This window comes from Dermacentor albipictus, chromosome 5 (genome assembly GCF_038994185.2).
Source record: "Dermacentor albipictus isolate Rhodes 1998 colony chromosome 5, USDA_Dalb.pri_finalv2, whole genome shotgun sequence".
Taxonomy (NCBI): domain Eukaryota; kingdom Metazoa; phylum Arthropoda; class Arachnida; order Ixodida; family Ixodidae; genus Dermacentor; species Dermacentor albipictus.
Genome location: NC_091825.1, coordinates 141,109,889 through 141,134,345, shown reverse-complemented (window position 1 = coordinate 141,134,345; position 24,457 = coordinate 141,109,889). Strand labels below are relative to the sequence as shown.

The 24,457-nt window shown below is 48.2% G+C and overlaps 1 protein-coding gene and 1 long non-coding RNA gene across 8 annotated transcripts in view; one reads left to right on the top strand and one right to left on the bottom strand.

Annotated features, from left to right (window-relative positions):
- The window catches only part of LOC135908352 (uncharacterized), a 140,567-nt gene that overhangs the window by 26,340 nt on the left and 89,770 nt on the right, over window positions 1–24,457 (bottom strand). For both annotated transcript variants that reach the window (XR_010566294.1, XR_011514624.1), the window contains exon 2: window positions 21,532–21,634. This is a non-coding gene — a long non-coding RNA (uncharacterized lncRNA). The remainder of the gene's footprint in view (window positions 1–21,531; window positions 21,635–24,457) is intronic.
- LOC135908350 (potassium voltage-gated channel protein Shaw-like) overlaps window positions 1–24,457 on the top strand; it is a 244,196-nt gene that overhangs the window by 146,408 nt on the left and 73,331 nt on the right. For 3 of the 6 annotated variants that reach the window (XM_065440108.1, XM_070539025.1, XM_065440111.2), the window contains 3 exons: window positions 14,387–14,739; window positions 18,818–19,907; window positions 21,477–21,542. In XM_065440108.1, the coding sequence (XP_065296180.1) occupies window positions 14,455–14,739; window positions 18,818–19,907; window positions 21,477–21,542 (1,441 nt within the window). In that variant the 5' untranslated portion in view covers window positions 14,387–14,454. Of the gene's footprint in view, window positions 1–3,987; window positions 4,043–8,097; window positions 8,226–8,406; window positions 8,529–14,386; window positions 14,740–18,817; window positions 19,908–21,476; window positions 21,543–24,457 lie in introns of those variants that run through there. The other 3 variants (XM_070539024.1, XM_065440109.1, XM_065440110.1) reach the window with 3 other exon arrangements.

Below are 24,457 nucleotides of genomic sequence, written 5' to 3'. Positions count from 1 at the left end.
TTCTTCTAAAATAACTTGTTTATAATAATTGTTCATAATCACTGTACCTCACACAAGAGCACAAGCCTTCGTATCGTGATTGCTAGTGCCTTATGATTATAATACCCCATAACTACTAGGGCCGTAAATAACTAATAAAAAGGCAAGCGCTGTCAATGACATGCATTATTGCTAATATGTTGTTGCGCAAATTTCTTGAAATGTTAAGTTTTTATTTTTATGCGACACTGTGCATTCACCAAGAAATGTGCGGAGGTTCTCTGAGGTGACATATAAGCGGTATCATGAGGTACGAGACTGTATAAACTTTTCGTTTGAAGCCACATTACTCTTCGTGGTGCTTCTGCAGCATTGCAGAGCGACATCGGCAGTCAATTAGAGCGACTGCGGTTGACAAGTGGGGGGGTCATCTAGAAGTCGAGCTCCTTAATTCCTTCGCCGCTGATCTACGCGGTGCCTGCCCTTTCCACGAGGCAGTGTTCTCATACGGCGGGCGTGATGTCTAAAGCTTATGTCCGACTCAGTAACGAGTTTGTATTCGAGTGCATGCTGCGGGTGTCACCTATAAATACGAGGCTGACAAACAACTTCTCCTTTTCTTTTTAGGCGTACACTCTAATAGTTTTCTTGCAGTGGTAGTAAGCAGCCGTTTGCTGTTTCGTTAGTTCCTTTTGTTTTGTTCACATCGCGGGCGATGCACGGCACGTTATATTGTAGTGATACCTGTACGTAACGAATTGCATGCGATTAATTATCTGTAAATCAATTACACATTTCGTTGTTTTGTAATTGGTCAATTGCTTTATTTACTCGGTAACGCTCACTGTAATTGAGTTACTTTTTTTCAGTAACCTATTACATGTAACCACTTACTTTATTGACAAGGCAAGCTGCAATAGGCAACGCACCTTCAAACACTTGAATTTGACGGCACCTACAACAGAACGCCCGTGGTCGTGCCACACGCCAGCCTCGCGGTTGCGACGTAGGTTGAGACAGGTGCGCCTGGCGTTCAGTACTTCGTTAGTCGCCTTAATGGCTGGTCGAGTAGCCTGGATTGTCGGCGCCGCCATGTACAGTCGCGGACAGAATAAAATTAACCACGAGATCTCCGAAAACGTTCAATCCCCGAGCAGCCTGTAGCAGTAACCAGTAAAACTGCCCGCGACAACGTTGTTAGCATATTCTAGTCGAGGTCCAAAATGCAAATACCAGATTGCATTGTGAGGTTGCGGAGATATTCAGCTTTTTCTTAGATTTCATGGTCCATAATATTCTGTCCGCGACTGTACATGTCATGATAATATAGCGTTTCTATTTGGCCCGAGCACCATCACGTCAAAAGCCTCATGTTATGTGAGCGTTTAGACTTCGCTTTCCCCATTGTTACTATACAGTTCCCCACCTTTGTTCGTTAATTTTCCCACAAGTTGGTCGTATGTCAAACCTCCACTCTTGCCTACAGCGCACATGTCGGGCGAGTTTCTAGTGCCACTGGTGATGCTGTCTCAAAACGAGTGAAGATGACCAACGAATGTTTTGCAAGGCAATCAGTATTGAATGTAAACAACATGAAAAACACTTCCAAAGAGCACACTAAAGAACCAGGCCAGCGTGTTGTATTTACTGCATTTGTGCAACGTTGACATACTGCTAGTACTTTTTCCGATAACGTGTGCAAGTGTGATTATAGTCACTGTATTCACCTGTATTGGTATAAGCAAGGCTGTATGTGTGCGTACGGGCGAACAAATTTTCTTTCAAGCTAGCGTGTACCTAAAGCTCGTCACGTAGCACGGTCGAACATAGTACTTGGTGTGTGCTCACGCGCTATTATATCATATGCCTCGAGTCAAGTCACTGTTCCTTGACAGTCCAGATAAGTTCCGGTTGCATGTTTTACAGCCGATAGCTTTCATTCTTCCTTCTGGGCTGCAAGCCGTTGTCCGTGATAAGCGCTGCAACTCAAGGTCATCGCAAACGCAAGTGGGCTCGTGTACAACTGAACGGACGTTACAGTTAGTACGGTCTTCACCAAACGAATGTTATGCAAAATTTGTGAATTTTGTAATAGATTGTCCGATTTTGAAAATCTTTTTTTCTTGACCAGTATCCTGGCGTAGAGGCGGAAATGCTGAGCTACACGACGAGCATTTTTACAACTCGTGACGTAGAAAGGCGCTGCTTATATGGGAAAAAAAAACTATCGTCTAGTTACCACGCAGGTAATTATTTGAAACTTGCTCACGGAAACAGGTTCTGCATTCATTCATGCAGCGCTATGCAGCCCACACGACCTTGAGATAGATGTCTTGTATCGTGTTCCCATGTTCGCAATGCCAACTTCTTATGCCACCGCTCTGTTACTCATGGGTCGCTGTGGAGAGATTCAGGTAGATAGTACATTTTATTTCGAGGTTATTAGACTGAATGATAATACTGAAACAATACAACTAATAATTTATTCCCTTGATTTTTATTACCTTATTTTTTTGCCGTATAAGGTTGAGAAACAATGTAGCCGAGGTGCTCTCTACCTCAATCTCTCCACAGCAGCCCATGTATAGCATAAGAGAACAGATGTTATTGGGAACGCCATTCATCTCAACAGCACTCTTCGAGGGTGACCACATACGACAATCGTAATTCCCAATACGACGTCCGAAACGCATGGTCGAGCGCTGCAATAGTCGCCCTCTATCCCGTCAAGCTAACGTTTACTGCCGGCGTGCCGTGCCGAGCGAACAAGGCGTAGTGCAGTGAGAAGGTCGTTTCCGTTCGACGTCACACGACACCCAACTCCGTAGTGGGCGCAGCTCCTACAGGTGCACTTACCGCAATGTACATACCCGCCGCTTAGGGTGTCGTTATTCCGGCTGACCAGCTACCAGCATGGGTTATAAAAAGCACAATGCGTTAAGAAAGCGAACTTTACGGTGGCCATATAACGCCCCGTCTGAGAAGTGTTGTTAGAAACAGACATCGTGGGGCGAAAGGAAAAAAAAACACACAAAGAAAATCGCCCGAAAAACGTCCGCCAGAGCGGAAATGGCCTTCACAAAACAGCTATACATATAGTGGTCAAGCGCTCGATCTGCAAACAATAGGATACAATAGAGAATAAGAACATGTAGCGCCCGTGTTCTGAAAGTTTCCGCAACGACAGCTCTGCCCGAGATCCGCAATGAAGACACCCCAACGCATACGTTTGCTCCCAGTTTGACGGCCGCCTGTAATGCGCTTGGAGATCGAGAGAGAAGCCTCTGCTATAACTCGGCGTTCACAAAAATCTGACGCGCATACAGAGTTACTTGGCTGCCACGTTACTGCAGATTATCTGGCGCGTTATCGGCAAGGACACCAGAAATAAACCAATGATACACACAGGGTGCTAACTCGCAAAAATTTCATGGCGGGAAGTCGTGACCACTTTCACACAACCAAGGCAAGTACTGTGCATGTCACGATTCCTCACGAGGTCAAGTGTTGCGTATGTCGGAATGGCTACGAGTTCCTCCTGCAATGGAATTGTCGCGAGTTAGCGCCGTGCGTGTATCAATCGTTTCTTTCCGGCGTTCTTGTCCGTAACACGCTTACGTAATCTGTACCAAGGGCGGACAAGCTGGCCTGAATAAGAACCGTAATGCTACACTACCTCTTTTCCAAGCGCACGTAAGGTTGTCGTTATGGCTTCGTTTGCATTACCATCTAAAGCGAAGCTTTATTTGCCTATACGTCCGCGTGGCGCGCCAATCTTACTCGCTAGGTTTTTCGCCAGCTAGCGCTTTGATACTTTGAGACGCTGCGTGACATTTCGACGCCTTCGGCGTCACCTTAATTTACACAGTGCGCTACCTTCGAGTTCGGTGCAGGGAGGCGGCAAAAAAGACGCGCCCGGCGTGTCGTCTTGCGCAACACTGCTGCGCACAACATATGTGAGAGGCGCGTTTACGATGCAGTTCTCGCACAGCCGTCCAACAGCCTCACAAGACGACGACGCTTCAACATGCAAGAGAAAAACACGAGAGAGGCGCAGTATGGTGTGAGCAGTATAAGTTTTGCTTACTTTGAGAATCGTCTTCACTGCCCTCGGCTTTTTTTTCAATCTTTTTTTTTGTGCGTGTGTGTGTGTGTGCGTTTTGGCGGCGATATGAAATTGGCTTGGTCTTGTCTACCCTAGCGGAGCAGTAGTTCTCATAACATGAGGTCATCAAATATAATTTTTTCCCTACAAATCATTTGAGACATGTCTGATCTACGCCTGTGCGTAATTGATTGATTGATTGATTGATTGATTGATTGATTGATTGATTGATTGATTGATTGATTGATTGATTGATTGATTGATTGATTGATTGATTGATTGATTGATTGATTGATTGATTGATTGATTGATTGATTGAGCGGCGGTGAACTGAATGCGCAAGCTTCTGTTCAACAGCTGAACGCCAATTCAAACATCTCACGCTGCAGTGACTCGTAAATGCATTTAGTGCCGACGATTGACTTTTGGCAATGTTTTATGTCCTTCATCTACTCACAGTCAGCGCAAGCTTATAGAACAAGGGTTCAAATAACACATAATGTTATGTTTGATTACACATCATCCTCCTTCGAAATAAATTAAGGCTGGAGTACTTCATTTTGCTGTTTTGGAATGCGATGCCACGCATGTTTTTTAAAACTAGAATGGACTAATATCAAGCAGTCAGTGTGTTGCGAACAAGCCAACGGTCGCCATCTCTGGTGTCTACACGTTCGCGTGGTTACGCTGAGGGACACCGACGAGCCGGCTGTGGAAGAAGACGACGACGACGAACGCGCGAGCAGTGGCACGAGCGTGTTCTAAAACGCGCCCACTGCAGTGGCCTGCGTTCTAAAGAATGGCTGTGGCTTAGCTAAGGTTAAGCCCAGGATGCGAAGCATACTAGCCTTTATTTTAGTTGTTGAACCACTGTTTAGCCTGGTGAACTGCTGTTGCTTGGCTATATTTGGTTCGGCTAGACGAAGAAACAACTCATGCAGGCGAGCGCACGAGCTCTCAACACGGCTATGTAGCTACGCGGCCGCAAGCGAGCGCACGAGTTGAGCCTCCGCTTTTGCAGCTGTTATGACGTCATATGGTAGCTACGTGGCCGCGCGCAGCGCAGCCGCGTAGCTACCATATGACGGCTAGTATGGTAGCTACGCACTAGTATGGTAGCTACGGCTAGTATGGTAGCTACGTATGGTAGCTACGCACGAGGCTAGTATGCTTCGCATAAAAGTAGATGTGAGCCTTCATTCTCGCCGATGATCCGCTTGTTCATTTTCCCGACGTCAAATTCATGTCGTCGATCGAGTCAGGGTACTGGCAGATTGCACTTGAGGAAATGAACCGTGAGATGAGCGCCCTTAGTGCGACGGATGGTCTTTGCCATCTGAAAGTGATGTTTTGAGTTCTTTGAACTGCCCCGGCTACTTTCAATATCACGATGGTCTGTTGGACTCTCTTCGCGGCTGGAAATGGCCTGCACGATTATGCTATCTAAAAAGCCTGCACATTTTTTCTCCTCAATGTTCACAAAATGCATTGACATGGTCATCGCATTTTCCTCGCTAGTGGCCCTTGGCTAAACTCGTCGCAGTGCCGCATCTACCATCGGGAAGTACCTCCATGGGTACTATAGGACGAAACGCGCAAATTTGCATTATTAAGGCCACCGCGGCTGAAAATATAAGCTGAACATAAATACAATGTGGAACTAAAATAATATTCTATCTAAAATATATACTTTGGAAATATTAACATATATATATGTAAAGCTGAAATCCATACGCCACGTGATGGATGACTGCTGCCATTTCTGAGAAAATTCGGTATTTCGTCAACAGTGTTTTGACTGGACACCCACAATTTTGAAGAAGTCCCGAAACGTTCCAAAACCGCGCAGTAGGCTAACAGGGATGCCTTAGCTGGTTGAGCTCCGGGTTAACTTATACCGCCTGGGGTTCTGAAACGCGCAGTCAAGTAGAAGTACGCGAGCGTTTTTTTTTTTTTTTTTGTTCTGTTCCCAACAAAATACGCCCGCCAGGGCCGTGGATTGAACACGTGACCTAGTGCTCAGCAACAGAACGCCGTAGCCACTAAAACGCCGTGGCGGGCGAAATTGACTAAAGGACATGCTCAACAAGCGTACTTTGGCATTCGATTCCTTGATTGCAAAAAAAAAAAAGATGCTATACGCCGCACTCGGAGCATTTGAGTCAGGTTTAGTTAAGCCTAAAGAGATCACTTTCAAATCGCTCCTCACCCAGCTTAGGTACTACGTACCCGTCTTTCCAGTGCAGTCGAAATATTTTTTTTTCTCCCTAACGTCCTGTTCCAGGCATTTCGTTTCTCTTTTCTTTTTTCTTTTTCTTTTTGTATCTGCGTCGGCGGCGCTTTTACGATAACGACTGGGATGGGCCGTTCGGAGGAGTATACGACGCGCGTGCTCCCGAAGCCACCAGCGTCGGCGACGACGACGACGACGACGCCTCAGAAATAAAACATAAAAATAAAAAGAAAGAAGCGTAAAATTATATTTGCCTCCCAGGTCCGTGGATGCGGGAACCGGAAACCCAAGCGGGAAGAGAGCAACCTCGTAAAACAGGACGGCTTGTACGAGCAGCAAAACACGAAAGTCGAGCGAGTGCCTAGGCAGGGAAGAGGAAAAAAAAAAAAAGAGGGGTTCCTCTTGCTCTGCGTTAGAGCAAAAAGTATATATCTATATGTGCGTCCATATGTATGCAGGAAGTAAGCAAGGCAGGAAGAAATGAAGCGGGTCTCGGCACTTTGTGCCCCCTTCCTATTGGTCGATACCCAGGAAGAGGCGTGCGCTGAAGACACGTACGTACGCGGGCGTACGCACGCACGCGCAAGTGCAACGCGAGTCCTCAGGAATCCAGTTGTCGACTTCGCAGCTCCGAAAAGGCTCGCTGCGCGTAGGAAAGGCGAGACCTGTTGGAACCAAGACAGCGTCCTTGCCCTAGCGCTAAATCAATTTTCCGAGGGAAAAAAAAGAAACAGTATTTAGATCGATTGCTTATATCCTATCGCCCGTTTCTCCCCTATGGCTTACTTGTTAATGACTTCGAACCAGCACGCGTTTGTTTGCGTTTGTTTTCTGCAATGTGTGCGAGTACGTGTGTGTGTTTATACGCGTTTTTGCTTGTTTGAACGCAATTGCGCGAGTCCCAAATATGTCACCTTCCTTCCGCTTTTTATTTCAGGCGTTCTTAGCAATACGTTGCTAACAGTTCTACTATGCATTTGCCACCATTTTGTTTTTTTTTTTTTGTTTTTGCTTATTGTTTCCCACCGCAGCCATCATGGCTCTATTTTGGAGCCGTAGGCTTAGGAATGCCTGGCGGAAAGTAAGCCTTGAGTAGGCTAGCGCGTGACGTCACGCGTGTACCCCAATACCGCGAAAGATTCCTTCATGTAATATTCAAGTTCGCTGAACTCGAGGATCTTCCGTAGACTCCTGTGGTTCTTAAATTCTTACCGACTGTTCTCTATCGTCATGCACAGTGAGGTGGCACGTAATTTACGTCGTCGTGCGACAGCCGAGCCGAGTCAAGTTACGTATTCGCGAAACAGACGCTCTTCCGATTACTTCGTTGGTCAGTCTGTGCCTCGAAAACACTTGTCGGTTGTTTCGACTCGGACGGAGCATCAGAGCAGCAACAAACGTGCCATCATGCCACAACGGGAACATTCCTCTTAGCGAACGCCGCCTCTACTGCTTTTAAATACGAATCGTGCAGGCTTAATATAATATCACACGTTGAAGAAAGAAAGAACCGCCGGTCGCGACGGCATCTCTTTCTAGAAACTCGGAACACACGCTGCGCGGCCAGTGCTACAATAGCGAACAGCTCGCAGCTTACTCGAGTCTGCGTCACGCACCTCGCAAGCTGCGCTCCCGATAAACGAAATGACAAAAAACGAGCGCTATCCGAAAGGTTCTCGCCTTTCGACCTCCATTGTGTCGAGCAGCAGACGCAAAGGCGCGCGCCTGCGTCGACGCGCTACTCGGACGCGGCGGACGACGCGAGACAACAGCAGCTTGCGCGCGAGTCAATCCAGTAGCCGGAGCACGAGAAGCCCGCAACTCCAGCTCCGAGATCGAAACGCCGCAAGCGACGAACTGCCCAAGACGAAGGCCGTGCATTACGGATACTTCGCTGTGACGACCATGGTCAGAAATCATCATTTCTTGCGTTTAACCACGATTCCAGCGAATTCGTTGATTTCTTTTGTTTCTGTTGAAAGTTTTGGCTCTGGAGCGTCCGTCACTCATGCAGGCTGGCTGGCTTTCTTTTCATTTATTCTTTTCCCCGTCGCAGTACTACTGAGGCTTCGCCGCTGCTGTTGCTGCTGCCGCCTAGTCGTAAAAGAGTGCCGCGTGTTATATTTTACGCTTCTAATCTGCCCCCTGAGATAAGGAAACGGCATAAACTTTATTGAGCCGGCTGCAAAACCCTGCGCTCGTCACGTAAAGGTACAGTCATTTTGCTGAACGATTTCCCTCGCCGGGCGGCCGTAATTAAATGTCGCTACGAAAAACCGGCGATCTTTATTATTCCAGATTTCTCGCGCGCGAGTTGCGAGAGGTTAGTCGCGCGTGACGTGTACGACATTACGTTGAGCGCGCGGTCCGGGAATCAACGCTTAAGCGGGAGCGTCAGGAAAGGTCGCGATTGCTTCACTCGCTTCGATTTACCTGCGTCGAAGCTGAACTGCGACGATCGAGACTGACGCTTCTCCAAGGTCTTTCCGATTCCTACGGGTATGCTGTCGTTAGAGGCGTTACGTGGCAAAAAACAAAACACAAAAAAAACAAAAAAGAAACTTAGAGTGAGCTCCAATCGATTATGAGAGAACGCGTGGTTTAGCATTCAGCCTTCAAGTTGAGCTAGTTCGTCTGAGAATGCCAACAGGCGCCGTGACTCAACGTGTCAAGTACTATAACCCAATGCCATAGTGTGAACACTGCAAGCACGACGACCTAGCCTAAACGACGACGTATATTATGCGAAACGCGAATGTTCACGCTTGTCGTAATTAAGGGGTAGTGACACCCCGGTCGTCGTAATTTATTTTCGAGTGGTAGCGTGCAGCATATATTCGGAAAGTCACGCACTATATTACAGTTAAAGGAGATGAACGAAGTCGCTGACTACTAAGCATCAAAGATGCAAATGAAAGGAAGCCAGCATAAACGCAACATTACAGAGAATTAGTGCAGTTTTCGTTCACTCTGAGGTGGTTCTTCAACGTTCGTCCAAATCATATGGCACACTCGTGTTTCTTTTTTTCCCTGAGTCCACTGTAACGCAGCCGCCACGGTCCACACAGGAGCCCGTGCCTTTGGGACGACGCGCGAGCAATAAAACGGAACAGTACTCGTAGCGACTGGTGAATTTGGAAACAAGTATTTATCAATGGGGCACCCCCATAGCGCGTTCGTGGTAAATGGGCACGCTGTATATTAAAGTTTCCAGTCTTTCTCCTCTCTCTCTCTCCTCTCTCTCTCTCTCTCTCTCTTCGTTGTTCGACGAAGTACCGGTATTTACACAGGTCGCGGCATCAACGCTGCCACGAGGCTTGAAGCATGATGACATCATTTGTCTTTTCGCCGCTCTTCACGTCACGAGGAATGGCGCCAGCTGTGCGTCAGCGCGTGTATTGTAACCTGTATGTTGTCCCAGTAGAACAGTGCATTGTTGTAAAAGCTACAGATTCGCCGTCGGTCAACCGGGATTTCGCGAAGTCGTTGGCGGGCCGTCCTTGTCGTTTCGGCTAAACACACCGCACAACGAATGACCTCTCCTTGAGCCAGCCAGTTTTACCCGCGTCCTCCGTCAACCGAGATTACCCTATGGCTGTAAATTTCCGAATTGCTTGATGTAACTGTCCGCCAGACTTGACAGCGTTTTCATTTGCCTAGGCAATCCATGGTGTTCCTCCTGTATATCGTTTATTTGTTCTGCGCATTACAAGACTTAGCAAACCGCATTTCCTACCACAATATTGCGTGATGAACTCGAGCCCAATAGTGGCTGCTGCGCCATTAGCCCCTAACTAGCATCATTATCAGTACTACGATATCATCTAATCGCATTTGATCATAATTTCATTCTCCGGTCGTTATACCTCGTCACATTGAGCTATTTTTTTTTCTTCTTTCTTTTTTACGTCGCTAGTTAAAGGGTTCTTCACTTCCTCTCAATTTCTTGCCAAGTCTGAAAGGTTTTAGCCCCGTATAATCATTTACGGGGACGAAACAGCTCCTGATAAAACTGCAATTTGTTCTTCAGTAATTAGCAGTCATGACTGTCCGCCACGAAGCTACCGGCGAATGACGAACCGTTCTTCCGTGCACTCGGATTTCACGTTATTATTGGTGGTCGACAGCTTTAAAGATTCCATCGCGCTGCACGGTTTTAGTGGAAGACGACACAGACACCTGATCAGTGCTGCCGCACAATGAACACAGCACACAAGCACCTAACAAAATAAAGAGAAAGGGTCACTCGAAAGCAGACGTTGTGCGGCGGTTTTTTTTTCCGTTTCCATTGTCAGACAAACAAAACGAAATTACCGAGACGCCAGCTGTGTTTCCGACCGCTCGTGTGACGATCGTACTCGTTCTATATTTTTTTGCCACTCTATATAATATATTTTTGCCGCTTGGGGTCTCGTTCAAAGTGTCTCCATACTTTGGAGAATATTGCAGACGAGTTCCCCGTGAAACGAGGCGCGTATAGACGCGGGTATATCAGTTGATTAAACCGCAACGAACCTGCTCTCGCAATTATAGGTAAGTGTCAGTGCAGGAAATGACAAAGTTAAGTAAGCGCATTGGCGGTCCCTGACCTATTGCGAGAGCAGTTTCGAAATGTACAATTTTCTTTTCCTTTTTTTTCTCTCTCTCTCTATTCATCTCTCTCGCTTTTTTTCTGGTTAGCGCCGCTGTGCAGGAGACAAGCACCAATCACAAAGGATTAGCTCAGGGCAACCCACATTATTTCGGTTGTTTCGTTCGCTCTCTCCGCGGTCTTTGTTCTGCGGGGTGAAGAGCAATGTAGGTTTCCTACTGTATATGAGAATGACTACATTCTTTTTTATTCTCCTAGCCCGGCGTGACTTGACTCGCTAAACTGAGCGGGATAGGAGAGGGGGGGGGCGCTTTTTGTAATATTGTTCCATCATGTTTCCGAGGCTAGAACGAAGCGCGATGACTGCCTTCGAGCGTGTTTCCTAATCCCCTAAACTCAACCAACAGCGACATCGTTCTTCAAAAGCTTTTTGGGTTGTAATCTAAACATGGCGACACAATACCTAACCTATCTCTCGATTCCCCCCATACACTGCCCCCCCCCCTCTTTTTTTTTCTTAAGTACAAGTATTGGGGAAGATTTACGACGGCCATAAACAAGGCTTCTATATTCTTTATTGCCTGCAGTACCAACCTTCGTTCAAGCACGCTCGTGCTCCCACGAAGTTCTTACAGCTACACTTTGCATATCGTTCAGCGAGGTTTGATTAAAATATGAGAGCCTCTCGTGCGTTTCGCAATCTTTGGTGTACTCTAGCATACGGTAGGCACGGGGACCCAAGAAAGGCTCTCTCTGCTGCGATGCTCTTCCCTAAAGACTGAAGAGGGTGTTTTTATAACCAAAACTGCAACACAAGGCAGCCCGCGTTTCTTTGGGAACACACGAAGGAGACGCACAAAGGGGATGAATCTAATACACAAGTTTACTACCGAATTTGGTGCTGCATTTATTATTCAGGCTTCCATAGCGATTGTTGAGGTGTCATTGCTCCTTATTACTTCCAAGAAAAGCGATCCTAGCTCCGCGCTCCCACTTGCGTCATGTCGCTTGCTGCTTCAGATCTGTTGGCCTGGATCGTGTCCTGCCCCATATGGCAGTCGACAGAGAGACCGAAAATTAATACAGTTTTGAAAGAACGGAGCGATCTAAGTTATTGCGCTGGAGGCTAATGTATCTGCAGGAGCGAAGGAAATCTTATTTGCACAAGAAGGGTCCAGGCAGTCAGGAGTATTGAGTTGCATACTTTGCTTCGTACGAACTTTGCTTTCTTTCATTTCCTTTCCCATTTCGGTGCGTTTATTTCGGCGCGTCGTAATTAATTAAAAGACGTTTCGTGAGAGCTTCGAATAAACGAAGCGTGCGCTTTACTTACATTTGGGTCACGCACGCGCGGAAGCCATGAATTGAAATGCGAGATTCTTCTGACATAAAGTACGCGTTCTTGGAATGCATTATATGTTTTCGCAACGCAGTTTCAAGGTGCCGTGACAACTTCTTTCTCCTTTATTTCTTCGTTTTCTCTGTCGCCTATGTGTCAGCTGACTCCTCTTATTTATCTCTATCTTCGTTTCCTTCTTGTATCTTCTTGATGCTAATACTGTTGCTGCTGTTAAGATGAAGCTTTAGTTGGGGCAAACTGAGATTTCCGCATTCAAAAACCTATGAAACGCGGAAATGCTCTCACGGCAACCCCTGAAACGATCTGAATTAAGCTTGATGCATTTAAGAGAGAGATCTAAATCCTACCGACTGTAAGAGTCAGAATGTTCATTTAGGACGTCCAATGTTTAAAAAATATCGCCAAATATCAGTAATGCGCCGCACGTTCCCCCGCTCTGCTTCTTACAGAAAGAAAAAAAGAAAAGGCAAAAAGATTAAATAGCCAGAACTCAAGAACTGGAGGACGCGTAAGCTTCGCCTTTAAGAGAAGAACGAAATAGCATTCAAAGACCCCTGACTGCCTTTTCCGCTTTATGTAACTGTAATGTTTACCGTGAAACACTGGCGGCGAACGCTATGCACGAAGGCTGCAGCTTTGTGGTGGAAACGCGGCATCTTATGTGAGCCGATCCTGGACGTAGTGCACGGCCGTGCCAAAAATTTACATCATTTCCAGGTTTCTCTTATTGTTTAGCACTTTTAATATTTCAGTCTCAGAAGATTTAACACAAGATGCATGCGCTGTTGGTGTTTCGTTTCACGACACTTGTTTGTTGGCTGTCATTCTCAAAATTCCGAGGAGTAACATTGTCAAGAATGTAAGACAATGTATGAGGAACTTTAGTGATAGAATGGTGTGGCGATATAACCCGCATGTACCACACGCCATATAGCAAGGTGTGGCATATAGATATGCCTAAATACATACGAAAATTTTCGCACATGGACGGCTCCGCCGACACCGACGCCGGGTTTACTGCGACATGGGCCCTTCATGCTGCCGCGCTGATACAAAGAACAACAGGTATCGCGGTTCTGCAAACTGCCTTCGTTAATTCATGCGGAATTGGACAAACTTCACCTGTGTGTTTTCAGCCTACACGGCATTATTACAATGTGTCCGATGGCTTTGCAAAAGTCTTACAAATCATAGGCAGGATGCAGAGTGGCGTATAATACGTCAGTTGTGTCCTCCCCTGATGCCTCAGTAGGTTCTGTTTACAAGACTGTAACATTTTATGTGCATAGTTAAACAGTTCTACACTCTATAACTAAGTTAACCTAATTTTTAGATCTTCAATAATGTTTTTATAAAAGCATTGATGGCCTGTGTAATAAATCTGCTTCCTACAGTCGGTAGATTTTAACGTTTGCTTTCCAGTGCGGCAGACTTCATCGAATTCCATGACGCGGGCACCGAGTAAAACGATTTCTCTGCTTCCTCGTATTTAAATTTGAGCCCCGAGCTAAGTCTTGCTCTTAAGAACACATGGCCGGCCCATTACTATTCGCTTTAACCTGGAGCATTGAGGTCATTAAACTTCCATCGGCAGGCCACCCAGTACGTATCATTTTCTTGCTCCTGTCGAGCGCATTTTATTTTATTTTTGTTTTTATTTTTTAATTTATATACATTGTGGTGCGTTAAGCACTGTGCAAACATGCTGTGTCGATAAGTCTTAGCAGGAACATCAGTAAATTTCACCGAACATTTTAGGGCATAATTTTTTTTTAACATCCGATGCTTCCTAAATGGATGTGACCTCACTACCACTCGACTTAATTTCTGCGTTTGCTACGCCTGAGCTAAAGTGAGTTAAAAACAAACTTGATTAGCTGACATATCTGCGCCGTGTCGTAAATCTACCGTCAGCCTGTTCAAGTGATGCAGCTGATACGACATAACTGTGCAATCTTACCACAGGCGCTATTTAATAAGTCTGTTGACATTAGGCAAGAAATAAAACACCCAGTATATATACAGTAAAGTGACTGCAGAACACGGCTGGCTTGCACGGCCCTACTTTCTCGCCGTGGATGACTCAGCGCTTTTCTTTTTCTTTTATCCGGCCCGCAGGCGTGATGGGCGTCGGGTCGCGCGGTGTGCGGCCCGCGGCAGCGTAGCAGCAGTAGCCAGCCACCAGCATGAACCTGGACGCCGAGAACCGCGTCGTACTCAACGTGGGCGGCATCCGGCACGAGACCTACAAGGCGACCCTCAAGAAGATCCCCGCGACGCGCCTCTCCCGGCTCACCGAGGCCCTGGCCAACTACGACCCCGTGCTGAACGAGTACTTCTTCGACCGCCACCCGGGCGTCTTCGGACAGATACTCAACTACTACCGCACGGGCAAGCTGCACTACCCGACCGACGTGTGCGGGCCGCTCTTCGAGGAGGAGCTCGAGTTCTGGGGACTCGACGCCAACCAGGTACGAACGCGCGCCGCTTTGCCCGCCTCTGCACCGGGCCGGTTCAACTTGCTCGTGGCATCATCTCAACAGCGTGCTAACGCGGGAAGCCTCGGCCAGCGCTTTGACCAAGGGCGCCTGTCTTCTTTGTCAGGGTTGACGAGTCGAAGTGCCCTTCGACTTGTCCCTGACCACGACACGTACAGCTTGTCGAAACGTTGACAGCCGGCTGAGGCTTGCCTCGTTTGCATGCCGTTGATCACGTCGTCTCCGTCTTCCTGCATGTGGAGCGTTTATCTCGTTCGCATTTGCTTATGTCATGAGTCTTCTGATACAGAGCTTCACGGCACTGCGTAGGTGCACGACAAAGTTAACTGACGCACCTAGTAGTTGGCACCACAACATTGTACAGCGTTTTATCGACGCTGTACAAAGCTGTGGCGCCATCTTCTAAGTGAAAATCGACATACTTTCCCGCCTCGACGCCATTTCTCTCTAGGCCTTTATAGCAGCGTCAAAAACGAAACTGATCTGGATAATAACGGCACACCATCGCCTAAACTTTGTCCTCTGCATGCGATGAGACTAAGCAATGGCTAACTTTACCATATGTTTCTTTCTGTGGTGTCGAAGAGCTAGTAACACGCGCGAATTAGAATTGAAGCTGGCCGCTTGTGCACTGCCAAGTTGACACATAATTCCAGTAATGTGAGCCGTTCCGGTAAACTTATCAGACCCCGGTAAATTTCTCTCGCGATACGCAGTCGGGGAAGCCGGTATCGGTAACGGTAAGAGGTAAGGCCATGCTAAAGCTTTATAATGTGCTTAGCGGTGGATCAGCTATTTCCTGCGCAGAGGAAGCTGTGTAGAGGGGAATGCACGGGTCTGAATTGACCGTCATACACGTCGCCATCCTCAGCGCTGAGCATTGCAAAAGCATTTACGTACATCTAGAAGTTATTGAACTGGAAGTTAGTGCTTGGCTGTCTGTTTTACGCACAGATCATATACACAGTCTATAGTCCAGAATTGACATCCGCGATTGATCACTGTCCGAGAGGTGCACATACAAGTCCACCCTCCGTAATAAATTTGCTTTCGAGCAAATGCTTTCGAGGAGGAAGTGATAAAGCATACGCTATGATAAGCGCGAACGTTGAAAGAGACCTTGAGGACACGCAAGAACTCAGCTTTCAGTTTCTGGTAGGTGTATCATCGGAGGGAAAAAAGAAAAAAAGTGGGGTTGGGAGCGTAGATCATTCAAAGGTGCCTGGAAATGGGTAACGCGACGACCTTGCTTACTGTCCTTGGTTGTTGCTAAGGTGAAATACGAGACCGATCCGAGCCGCAGACGTGAGACACAAAAATAAGCAGGAAGCGCGCCGAGCTACCCTATGCCGCCACCCCCCGCTTAGGTAACGTCGCAATAACGGTTGTTCAAGCATGAGGGCTCGCCGTCCCGAAGGCCCCTCACTCGAGAATGATGCCGCACTCTGCTAACCCACTGCGAAAGAAAGAAAAGAAGAAGGAAAGAAGAAGAAGAAGACGGACGTCGTCTCGACGACATGAATTATGTAAGGCTTCGGAAGAGATATATCTGTTCCTCTCGAACGAACCTCTGACCCCCTCCAAACCACTCTCGCTAGCATTTCAACAGGCTGGCGGCAAGTAAATAACGGACGAAGGGGGAGGAGGAAAGCCGACGCAGCACACCACGACTAAGACAAACGGCGGGGCCTCGGCATAGTGTAATGGCGGTCTGAGCACCGCGAGGCACAACACTGAAAGCAGCGGTCGGTGTATAGCAGAGGCGGTAGCCGCGTATGTATATGGCCCGCGAGAGATCCGAAACCCCGAAATCGTATATACTTTAGTGCCACAAAGTATGCGAGCCGCCCTCTTTCCGCTTTCATCCGCGAGGTAGTCTCTCAACATCCGGGGCCCGAAAAAGAAAAGATCGAGAAAGCCATCGGGTGGAGAACGAGCCGCTAGCCTCCTGCACCGTATAGCCTCAATGCGGCGCCAGCAACGCCGTCCGCATTCGAATCGAGCAGGGCCTGCGTATATACGGTTGTATAGAGAGCCACGATCTTGTTCTCGAAGCGCCCTTGGTGGGTCGGCAGAAACCCCGTTCTCCTTCCGCGGCCTCATAATGGTGCTTCCTATCGAAGCAATTTTCTCTCACACTCTTCAAAGGACTCGCCAGATGGAGCGCCGAGACGGGGGCGGAAGGGGGTGGGGACTCGAGGAGGGAGGATTGACGGCGGCGTGGCGTGCGTGCGTATGCTTGCGATATTCTTCGCACGAGAAGTCCATTTCAAGCGTGTTGTGTGCTCTGAAATCGACGCCTGAATTATAAGTGGGATAAGGCAGCTGTCCCGCTCTTTCTGGGCGCAAGTAAAGAGAACAATAACTGCGAGAAGGCTGTACGCGACTCCGGCGCGTCGATTCCGCATCAGTTCAAAATGCGGCGCTCGAGCAAACTTTTTGAGCAGACTGGCGGGTTGAGTGGGTGTGTGTGTACGGGGAGGGTTGGGATGTTGCTTTGTGGGAGAAACATTGAGAATTATTGATGGAGATCGTTTGTACGACTTCAAACGCGAAGTGCTCCATGTTTTACGCGGGCTGCTGACGTAAGGCCTTCGCGGTGTGATTTGTCATCTACTGGGGGCTTTCCTTTTCTCGATTGCGCGCGCCGCTTGGTTTGCTTTTAGGGCGAAAAAGGGAAAACGTGAAACGAGCGAGTTAAGCTGCGCCGGTGTTTACCGTATGCAGTCGGCGGCTAACGACGAGCCGTTTCATGAATAGCAGCATATACGTCGTGCAGAGATGATATGCAAGGAACAAAATGTACACGAGGGGCAAAGTTGAAAGAGATTTGTTGATCCTTCCATCAGAGCAACTGGTTATAACACGAAAGCGAAACGGGTATTCTAAGTAGCGGCGGCAGCTCTGTTGCACATTTGCAAATACAAGTCCGTGAAAGTTCAGTCCTTTAGTAATTTCAATTTTGCTCGAAGAGCGAAACAATGACAGCGATGGCAAGCGTGAGAGGGCTGTGCTGTTGCGCATGCGCAAGCAGCATCCCGGAGGCTACTGGACGTCGTGGGCATATCTGACGCGACGGTGAGTGCTTATGTGGCGAAAATGCGTCGTTACAGCTCCGGAGGCATCACGCTTGCGTCAGGTCACATGTCCAAAGGTGATCAGACGCGTGAAAACAGCGTGAGCCGCCGCGGCGCCACCAAGCAGTGAGGATCGACTTCGAAGAAGCTAGCGCAGGAGCGCGCCAGCAAGGGCGCCACCTGTAAACGCCGGCTGAGACCGAAAAAAGGAAAGCCTTTTAAGTACTACCATCTGTCGGTCTTGCTTTCTCGAGAATTACTCAGTCATAAAACAAATAGTACCTGAATATCGTCACAGTAAAAATGCATACCTCATCAAGAGCACAATTCGTTTAATAAAGCGAACCTTTCTAACTTTGATACGCTTAATTTCTTTACCATTAGGCAGGCATAAAACGGCGAAGTATCGTCGTCTCGCAGATTTGCGGGGCTTTCGCTGCAGCCCGGCAGGGAACACTTTGGGGTTAGATATAAAACTGAAAACGCCTCTTATACGCACTTCGTATACTTCAATGCAAACCAAACAGTGATTCATATAACGAGTGTTACTGCATACCTCAATGCTGATGCATGACTTATGACTTATTACAGCACGGAACTTGGCGGGCGTAAGAACATCAGCAATATGCAGAGTTAGTCTCCATTTCACACGGCTGAGTACAGCTCGTAATCTCAGCCAAGGAGAACGGCTATTCATACTCCGTCAAACATATATTTCAATTAACAACTTCAACCATGCAGCGGATGAGTAGGAGCAGGAGACGCAAAGTGTGAAACAACCGTGAGAAGTTTTTAAAACTTTAGCAAACTGAAATGTTGCTTTGTAACAAGAAGAACAGATAAGGACAGCTTTTGTCCTTGTCTGTTCTTCGGTTTTGCCCTTGTTCATGAAGTCGCGCTGTTATACTTTGAAGCGAAAGGTTGCGTGTGCCCTTGTATACTCCGCTAAAACATGCTACGCCTTGCTGTCGCAGGTGGAACCCTGCTGCTGGATGACCTACACGCAGCATAGGGACACGCAGGAGACGCTGGCCGTACTGGACCGGCTAGACCTGGACACGGACAAACCGAGTGAGGAGGAGATCGCACGCAAGTTCGGCATGGAGGAGGAGTACCTCGCTGGCACGCTGTCCTGTTGGCAGCGGGTCAAGCCCAAGATCTGGTCGCTGTTCGACGAGCCGTACTCTTCCACCGCCGCCAAGATCATCGGCGTGATGTCCGTGTTCTTCATCTGCGTCTCCATCCTGTCCTTCTGCCTCAAAACCCACCCCAACATGCGCGTGCCAGCCATTAAGAACATCACCGTGCAGACGTCGGAGAGCGCCGTCGCGTGGACGCTGGACAAGATCCAGACGAATCCGCACGACGCGTTCTTCTACATCGAGTGCGTCTGCAACGCCTGGTTCACCTTCGAGATCATCATTCGCTTCGTGGCCAGCCCCAGCAAGCTGGACTTTGTGCGCGGCGCGGTCAACATCATAGACTTCACGGCCACGCTGTCCTTCTACATCGACCTCACGCTCCAGAAGCTCGCCTCGCACCTGGAGAACGCGGACATACTAGAGTTCTTCTCAATCATCCGCATCATGCGACTATTCAAGCTCACCCGCCACTCGGCGGGCCTCAAAATCCTCATACAGACATTCAAGGCCAGCGCCGGCGAGCTCATTCTGTTGGTATTCTTCCTGGTGCTGGGCATCGTGATCTTCGCCAGCCTCGTCTACTACGCCGAGCGGATCCAGTCGAACCCCGAGAACGACTTCAACAGCATACCGCTCGGCCTCTGGTGGGCCCTGGTCACTATGACCACAGTGGGCTACGGCGACATGGTGCCCAAGACTTACGCCGGCATGTTCGTGGGTGCGCTGTGCGCGCTGGCCGGCGTGCTGACCATCGCGCTTCCCGTGCCCGTGATCGTGTCCAACTTTGCCATGTTCTACTCGCACACGCAAGCGCGGGCCAAGCTGCCCAAGAAGCGGAGACGTGTGGTGCCCATCGAAGTGCCCCGGGGACCTCACCGCAGGCCGCCCGACGTCAAGAACACCAAAGACGCTTGTAAGGCGGGTAAGCGCCGGCCGCTCTGTCAAGCGGCTGCAGATGGGGCGAGCGTGTGCGGTGCGCTCGCACGGGAAAGGATGGGCTTTTTTTTTCGTTTGTTTTTCGTTTTCTGTCAGTGCCTCGCCTGATCTTGCACGCTCTGGGCCTAGCACCAACCCGTTGCTATACTGCCCTTACCACCTAAACAGCAGCGTAATGACTGTATGCATGGAACCTGCCAGAAGTTAGTTCTGGTTGACTAAACGATGCGGAGCAAAGTGATCAGCTTTAGCGGATAAAAAAAAATGAAGTAAATAGTTCTGCAGGGCGATGACACAGATAATGAAAGAAAACAAGTACAAAGTGAGATGATGATGCGCACAACAGAGCCTAACCTAAACGTAACATAAGCGTGCGTCGTGATGGCAACCATTTAGGCTCTAGAATTACGCTGCGGTAAAGGGCGTGTGATAATTTAGCTTACACGCAATGTTCCTGACGCATAGATACCTACAGCTTTTGTTTTCGGCGCATCTCACCTTTCCACGCCTGAGACGTCACATTCATCTGTTTCGTGAAAGTAGGTGAAACAGAGCGAACTTTAAATCCCCCGACATGTCGCTGTCAGCCCTGTCTATAAAAGAACTAATCCGCGCTCGGCGAAGTCGAATAAAATTCCCTCTCTGCAAGACATGCGGGAACAGAAAGGCATATCCTAGAATTAAAAAAAAAACATGGCTGAGAATGTTACTGTCAGTCCGAAGAGGTGCGCCAATTAACTGTCAACTGTTAACGAAAGTGGAATAAATGAACTAGATGAACAACATAGTGGGTGTGACGAACACGCGCCATGTCTCTTTATAGCCACAGGCATTGTACCGAATAAGGTGCTATTCGTACTTCTCAGTAGAACGAATCGTTGACATTATGTACTGCTCACGTGAGTGTGATTGCTTCATTTCCTTACAAGGGCGAAGGGACAGACGCTACAAGCTTCGTGACGATAGCCTTTCAGAGGTCCCAACCAACAATGGAATGAAATGTGTGCGCAATATAGTTGCTTCGAGCGCCAGAGTCCTTCTGAACAACGTAACATTGCTAATACTCAATTTAGCGCTTACAGGAAAACAAAAGGTCCTGGGCCGCAATTTAAAAAAAAAAGTCTTTGTGCTAAATTTCTTCCGAAGAGCACGCGTCAGCCAATCACCATGTGAGACATATGGCCAAATTCATTCGGCGAACGCCGAAAGCATTCATGATCGAAAAACTTTGTCGATACCGTTCCTTAATTTTATTGAACTTCGGTTTTCGAAACTTCTTTTAAATAAATGAATAGTCTGTTCCCATCTTTCAAAGGACTGTAGAGCTGCCCTAAGGCACCGGAAGAAAGCTCCACTGCTCTACTCTGCCGTTTTGCAAAATGCGTGCGTCATTGTTCGCGATTGACCAGTTGTGAAAACCCTTCAGCGCACGTGGCTGCTTGGATGCTACGGTGGAGTAAGGTTGTCTGTTCGCCGTTTTCACAGTGCCCTTATCCCTGTCTATCACACGTCTTCAATGGCGGTCAATTGTGAGCCATCCATGCTTTTAACGCAGGACGGCAGCAGCAAGTGATGGCCGACCTTCCCAGGAGGAATCAGACGATACGCACCAGGGGTCCGGGTAAGCAGGCGCTCGAGCCCTTCTCTTCTTTTCCGACCAGGCATTGCCGCGGCCTTGATTGCACGTCAAAATTCGATGCTCGTATGCTGTCCCTGCGTAGCCAGCGACGTGGGGTGTCTCGTAACGTGCCTTGTAACGAATTGAGCGGCCCATATGGGCCCATCGCGAATGCGGTGAATGCAGCTCTTCGGACAACAGCAATAAAACTGCATTCACGCGATGAACTGTGAACTAGGGTGACGAGCATGACGTCTCTCCTTTGTGCCGAATCACGCCGCGCTCAAGGGACGGCAGATAAGCAGATGTCAGGGACGCGATTAGTAGCAACTCAACGGACTCAACCACGTCATGCTCGTCCGCGGAGTTCGGTTCGTCGTGTGAATCCAGTTCAGCACAGCGGAAGGATCGCACGAAGTTTTGCGATTTGCGATTCTTGATCCTCCAGGCAGGCATGCTTCCTGTGAAGCACGATGACTAAACATTTCTTCAATATTTGAGCAAGCTGCTTTTCTGGGAAAGTAAGCGCCAATACAAAGTGATCAAGCTCGAGAACCAGTAATCGCGAGCACACATTTCAGCGCGAATGGGAATGCGTTTGAGGGCGAGACGGATGGCAAGGCATTCGAAGTCGTGCACCACACAGGGGGGCTGACTGCTAAACGTTTGTCTGTGCCTCGGGCTTTGCTTCTTTCCCCTTTTTTTTAAACAGACAAAACAGCGAGTTCAGCATTGCAGACTCTTTCCGCATGCAATGTAAAGCAGTGAAGCAAAACATTCTTTTTTAGAGACCAGTCGGCACAGAGCCGTTAATAGCCGATAGTGTACTAATAATTTATTGGTAAACTTTAATTGAATAAACAGTGATTAAACAATTGATTCTTGAACGATTCATCTTGAAGCTCCAAAGCAGCACTCGTGTTAGGAAGGTCGAAGTTTAAAATGCCAAATCAATTCGATCAGTTAAGGTCGGTGGGTGCTTATTAACATCTCAGCACAGAGGCGTCTCTGTACATTGCTCTCATCGGAGTGTGCCCGTCGTGGCCGGAAGTATAACTCGCGAACTTGTCGTCGACTTAATGCCATACGTAGCCACTAAGCCAACGATGTTCCCGAAACATGGGCACACGGCCGTGGTATCTATAGTCCCACTCAGTTACTACCTTGGTTCGCTAAGCCATCGGAAACATACCATTTCCCCATTAGCTCTGTTTTCCCGTAAAGCAGCTGTTTGGCGCACTGACAGGGTGGGTTATAGCGTCAACAAACACCGCTGTGCATGTCGCGTCACCCTGAGGTGGTCTCGAGTCACCGACAGAGTCAAGTCGGCCCTAGCTGTCGCACCCTCGCATTCTAGAACGTTTCTCCATCAACACTCCACCTCCACTCAAGAAAGTATAGGTGGTAGCTCTATACCTCGACAGAAGTAGTGGCTGCGCTTTATTCACACTCCATGGCTATTCTTGAGAAGCGTAGCGTCTTCTCTAGTCAATGGCTAGCGCTGTGCTCAACTCAGTGAAGTAGAGGAAGAGGTTCGAGTCGAGGATATTTTGAGAATACGGAGATAAATCCCTATGAAGATAAGTTCAAGGGCATAGTATTGACACAAAACATGCGGACTTGCGTATTGGATCAGCGGGAGAGGGTGAGAGGGCGCATTTTGTAAGTGTCCACCTAATGGACATGTCCATTTCGTCTTCACCTGAAGGGCTTATTGGCTGGGGGTGCATGTCTCCTTCTGACACGTAACCCAGCCCAGCCAATCAGAACTCCAGCAGCAGAGAGAGAGAGAGAAAGCAAGGACAGGAAAGGCAGGGAGGTCAACCAGAAGAGTATCCGGTTTGCTACCCTACACTGGGGGTGGGGGAAAGGGGAATAGAAAGAAGAAGAAAGGGAGAGAGTAAGCACAGAGCACGTGTGGGAGGGACACTATGCACAGGGACACTATAAACGGTCTCGTAAACCGGTGAGCAGCAGACGAAACGGATATGTCCAGCAGGTGGAGACGTATATGACACACACCCTCCCCCTCCCTTCCCACCCTCCGGCCAGGCCGCTTAGCTAGCCATACTTTACAGGCTATATATACAGCGATCATTAGCACTCTCTGAAGAGTCCTGTGCATGCGAAGAAAAGACTTGTTTGCTCCTAACGCTTCATTTGTGCTTTTAACAAACAAGGCTTCATAGCGTACAACGTAATGACAGAAACTTCCTAACTTTGAAAATACTAGAATGTGAGCATAGTTTTATGTCAATTGTGATTACCGCTGTTCCTCATTCGCAAACTCTTCGATTCGATTCGTTTCTGGCACTATTCGATTCGGATTCGATTCGGTCTAAAAATTTATATTTGCACACCCGTAACTATAACGTGAAAAAATTGACTCGCCAACCTGACCCTGCGAAAGCGCATGGCCAGTGAAGCTGTTAGAAAACCACTCCAATGGCGTCGATGGGGATATGAAATGTTTTATTGTTTGCCTAGTCTTAGCGCGACGCCGTTGTTGAGCATTACGATTCTGCACTCTTCGACGTTCGTCATATTCACGCTGCTCTTCGGGAGTCCTTGCGTTGTCTACCCATAGCGGTCTTGCAATGGACTGAATGAGTTGCTAGGCAGGTCTCCCTTCGATATAGGAAGTTTGGTGGCGTCACTCACTGATTCGTATGCTGCTGTGGCCCCTTTCCCACAGGAGCAGCTTATGCAACCGTAATCCTTACCGGGAAACACACGCGGGGAGAAGGAACGTGCCTCGCATTGTTCACAGGCGCTTATCATCAATCATGCGGTTGCGACACTTGTTTTGTACTTTTCTTTATTGAAATGAATACTGTACTGTGTGTCGTATGCCTGATTCTAAAGGAGATAATGTTTTTTCTGCTGACGTTCACGAAAAATCCCGACCAACTACAGGC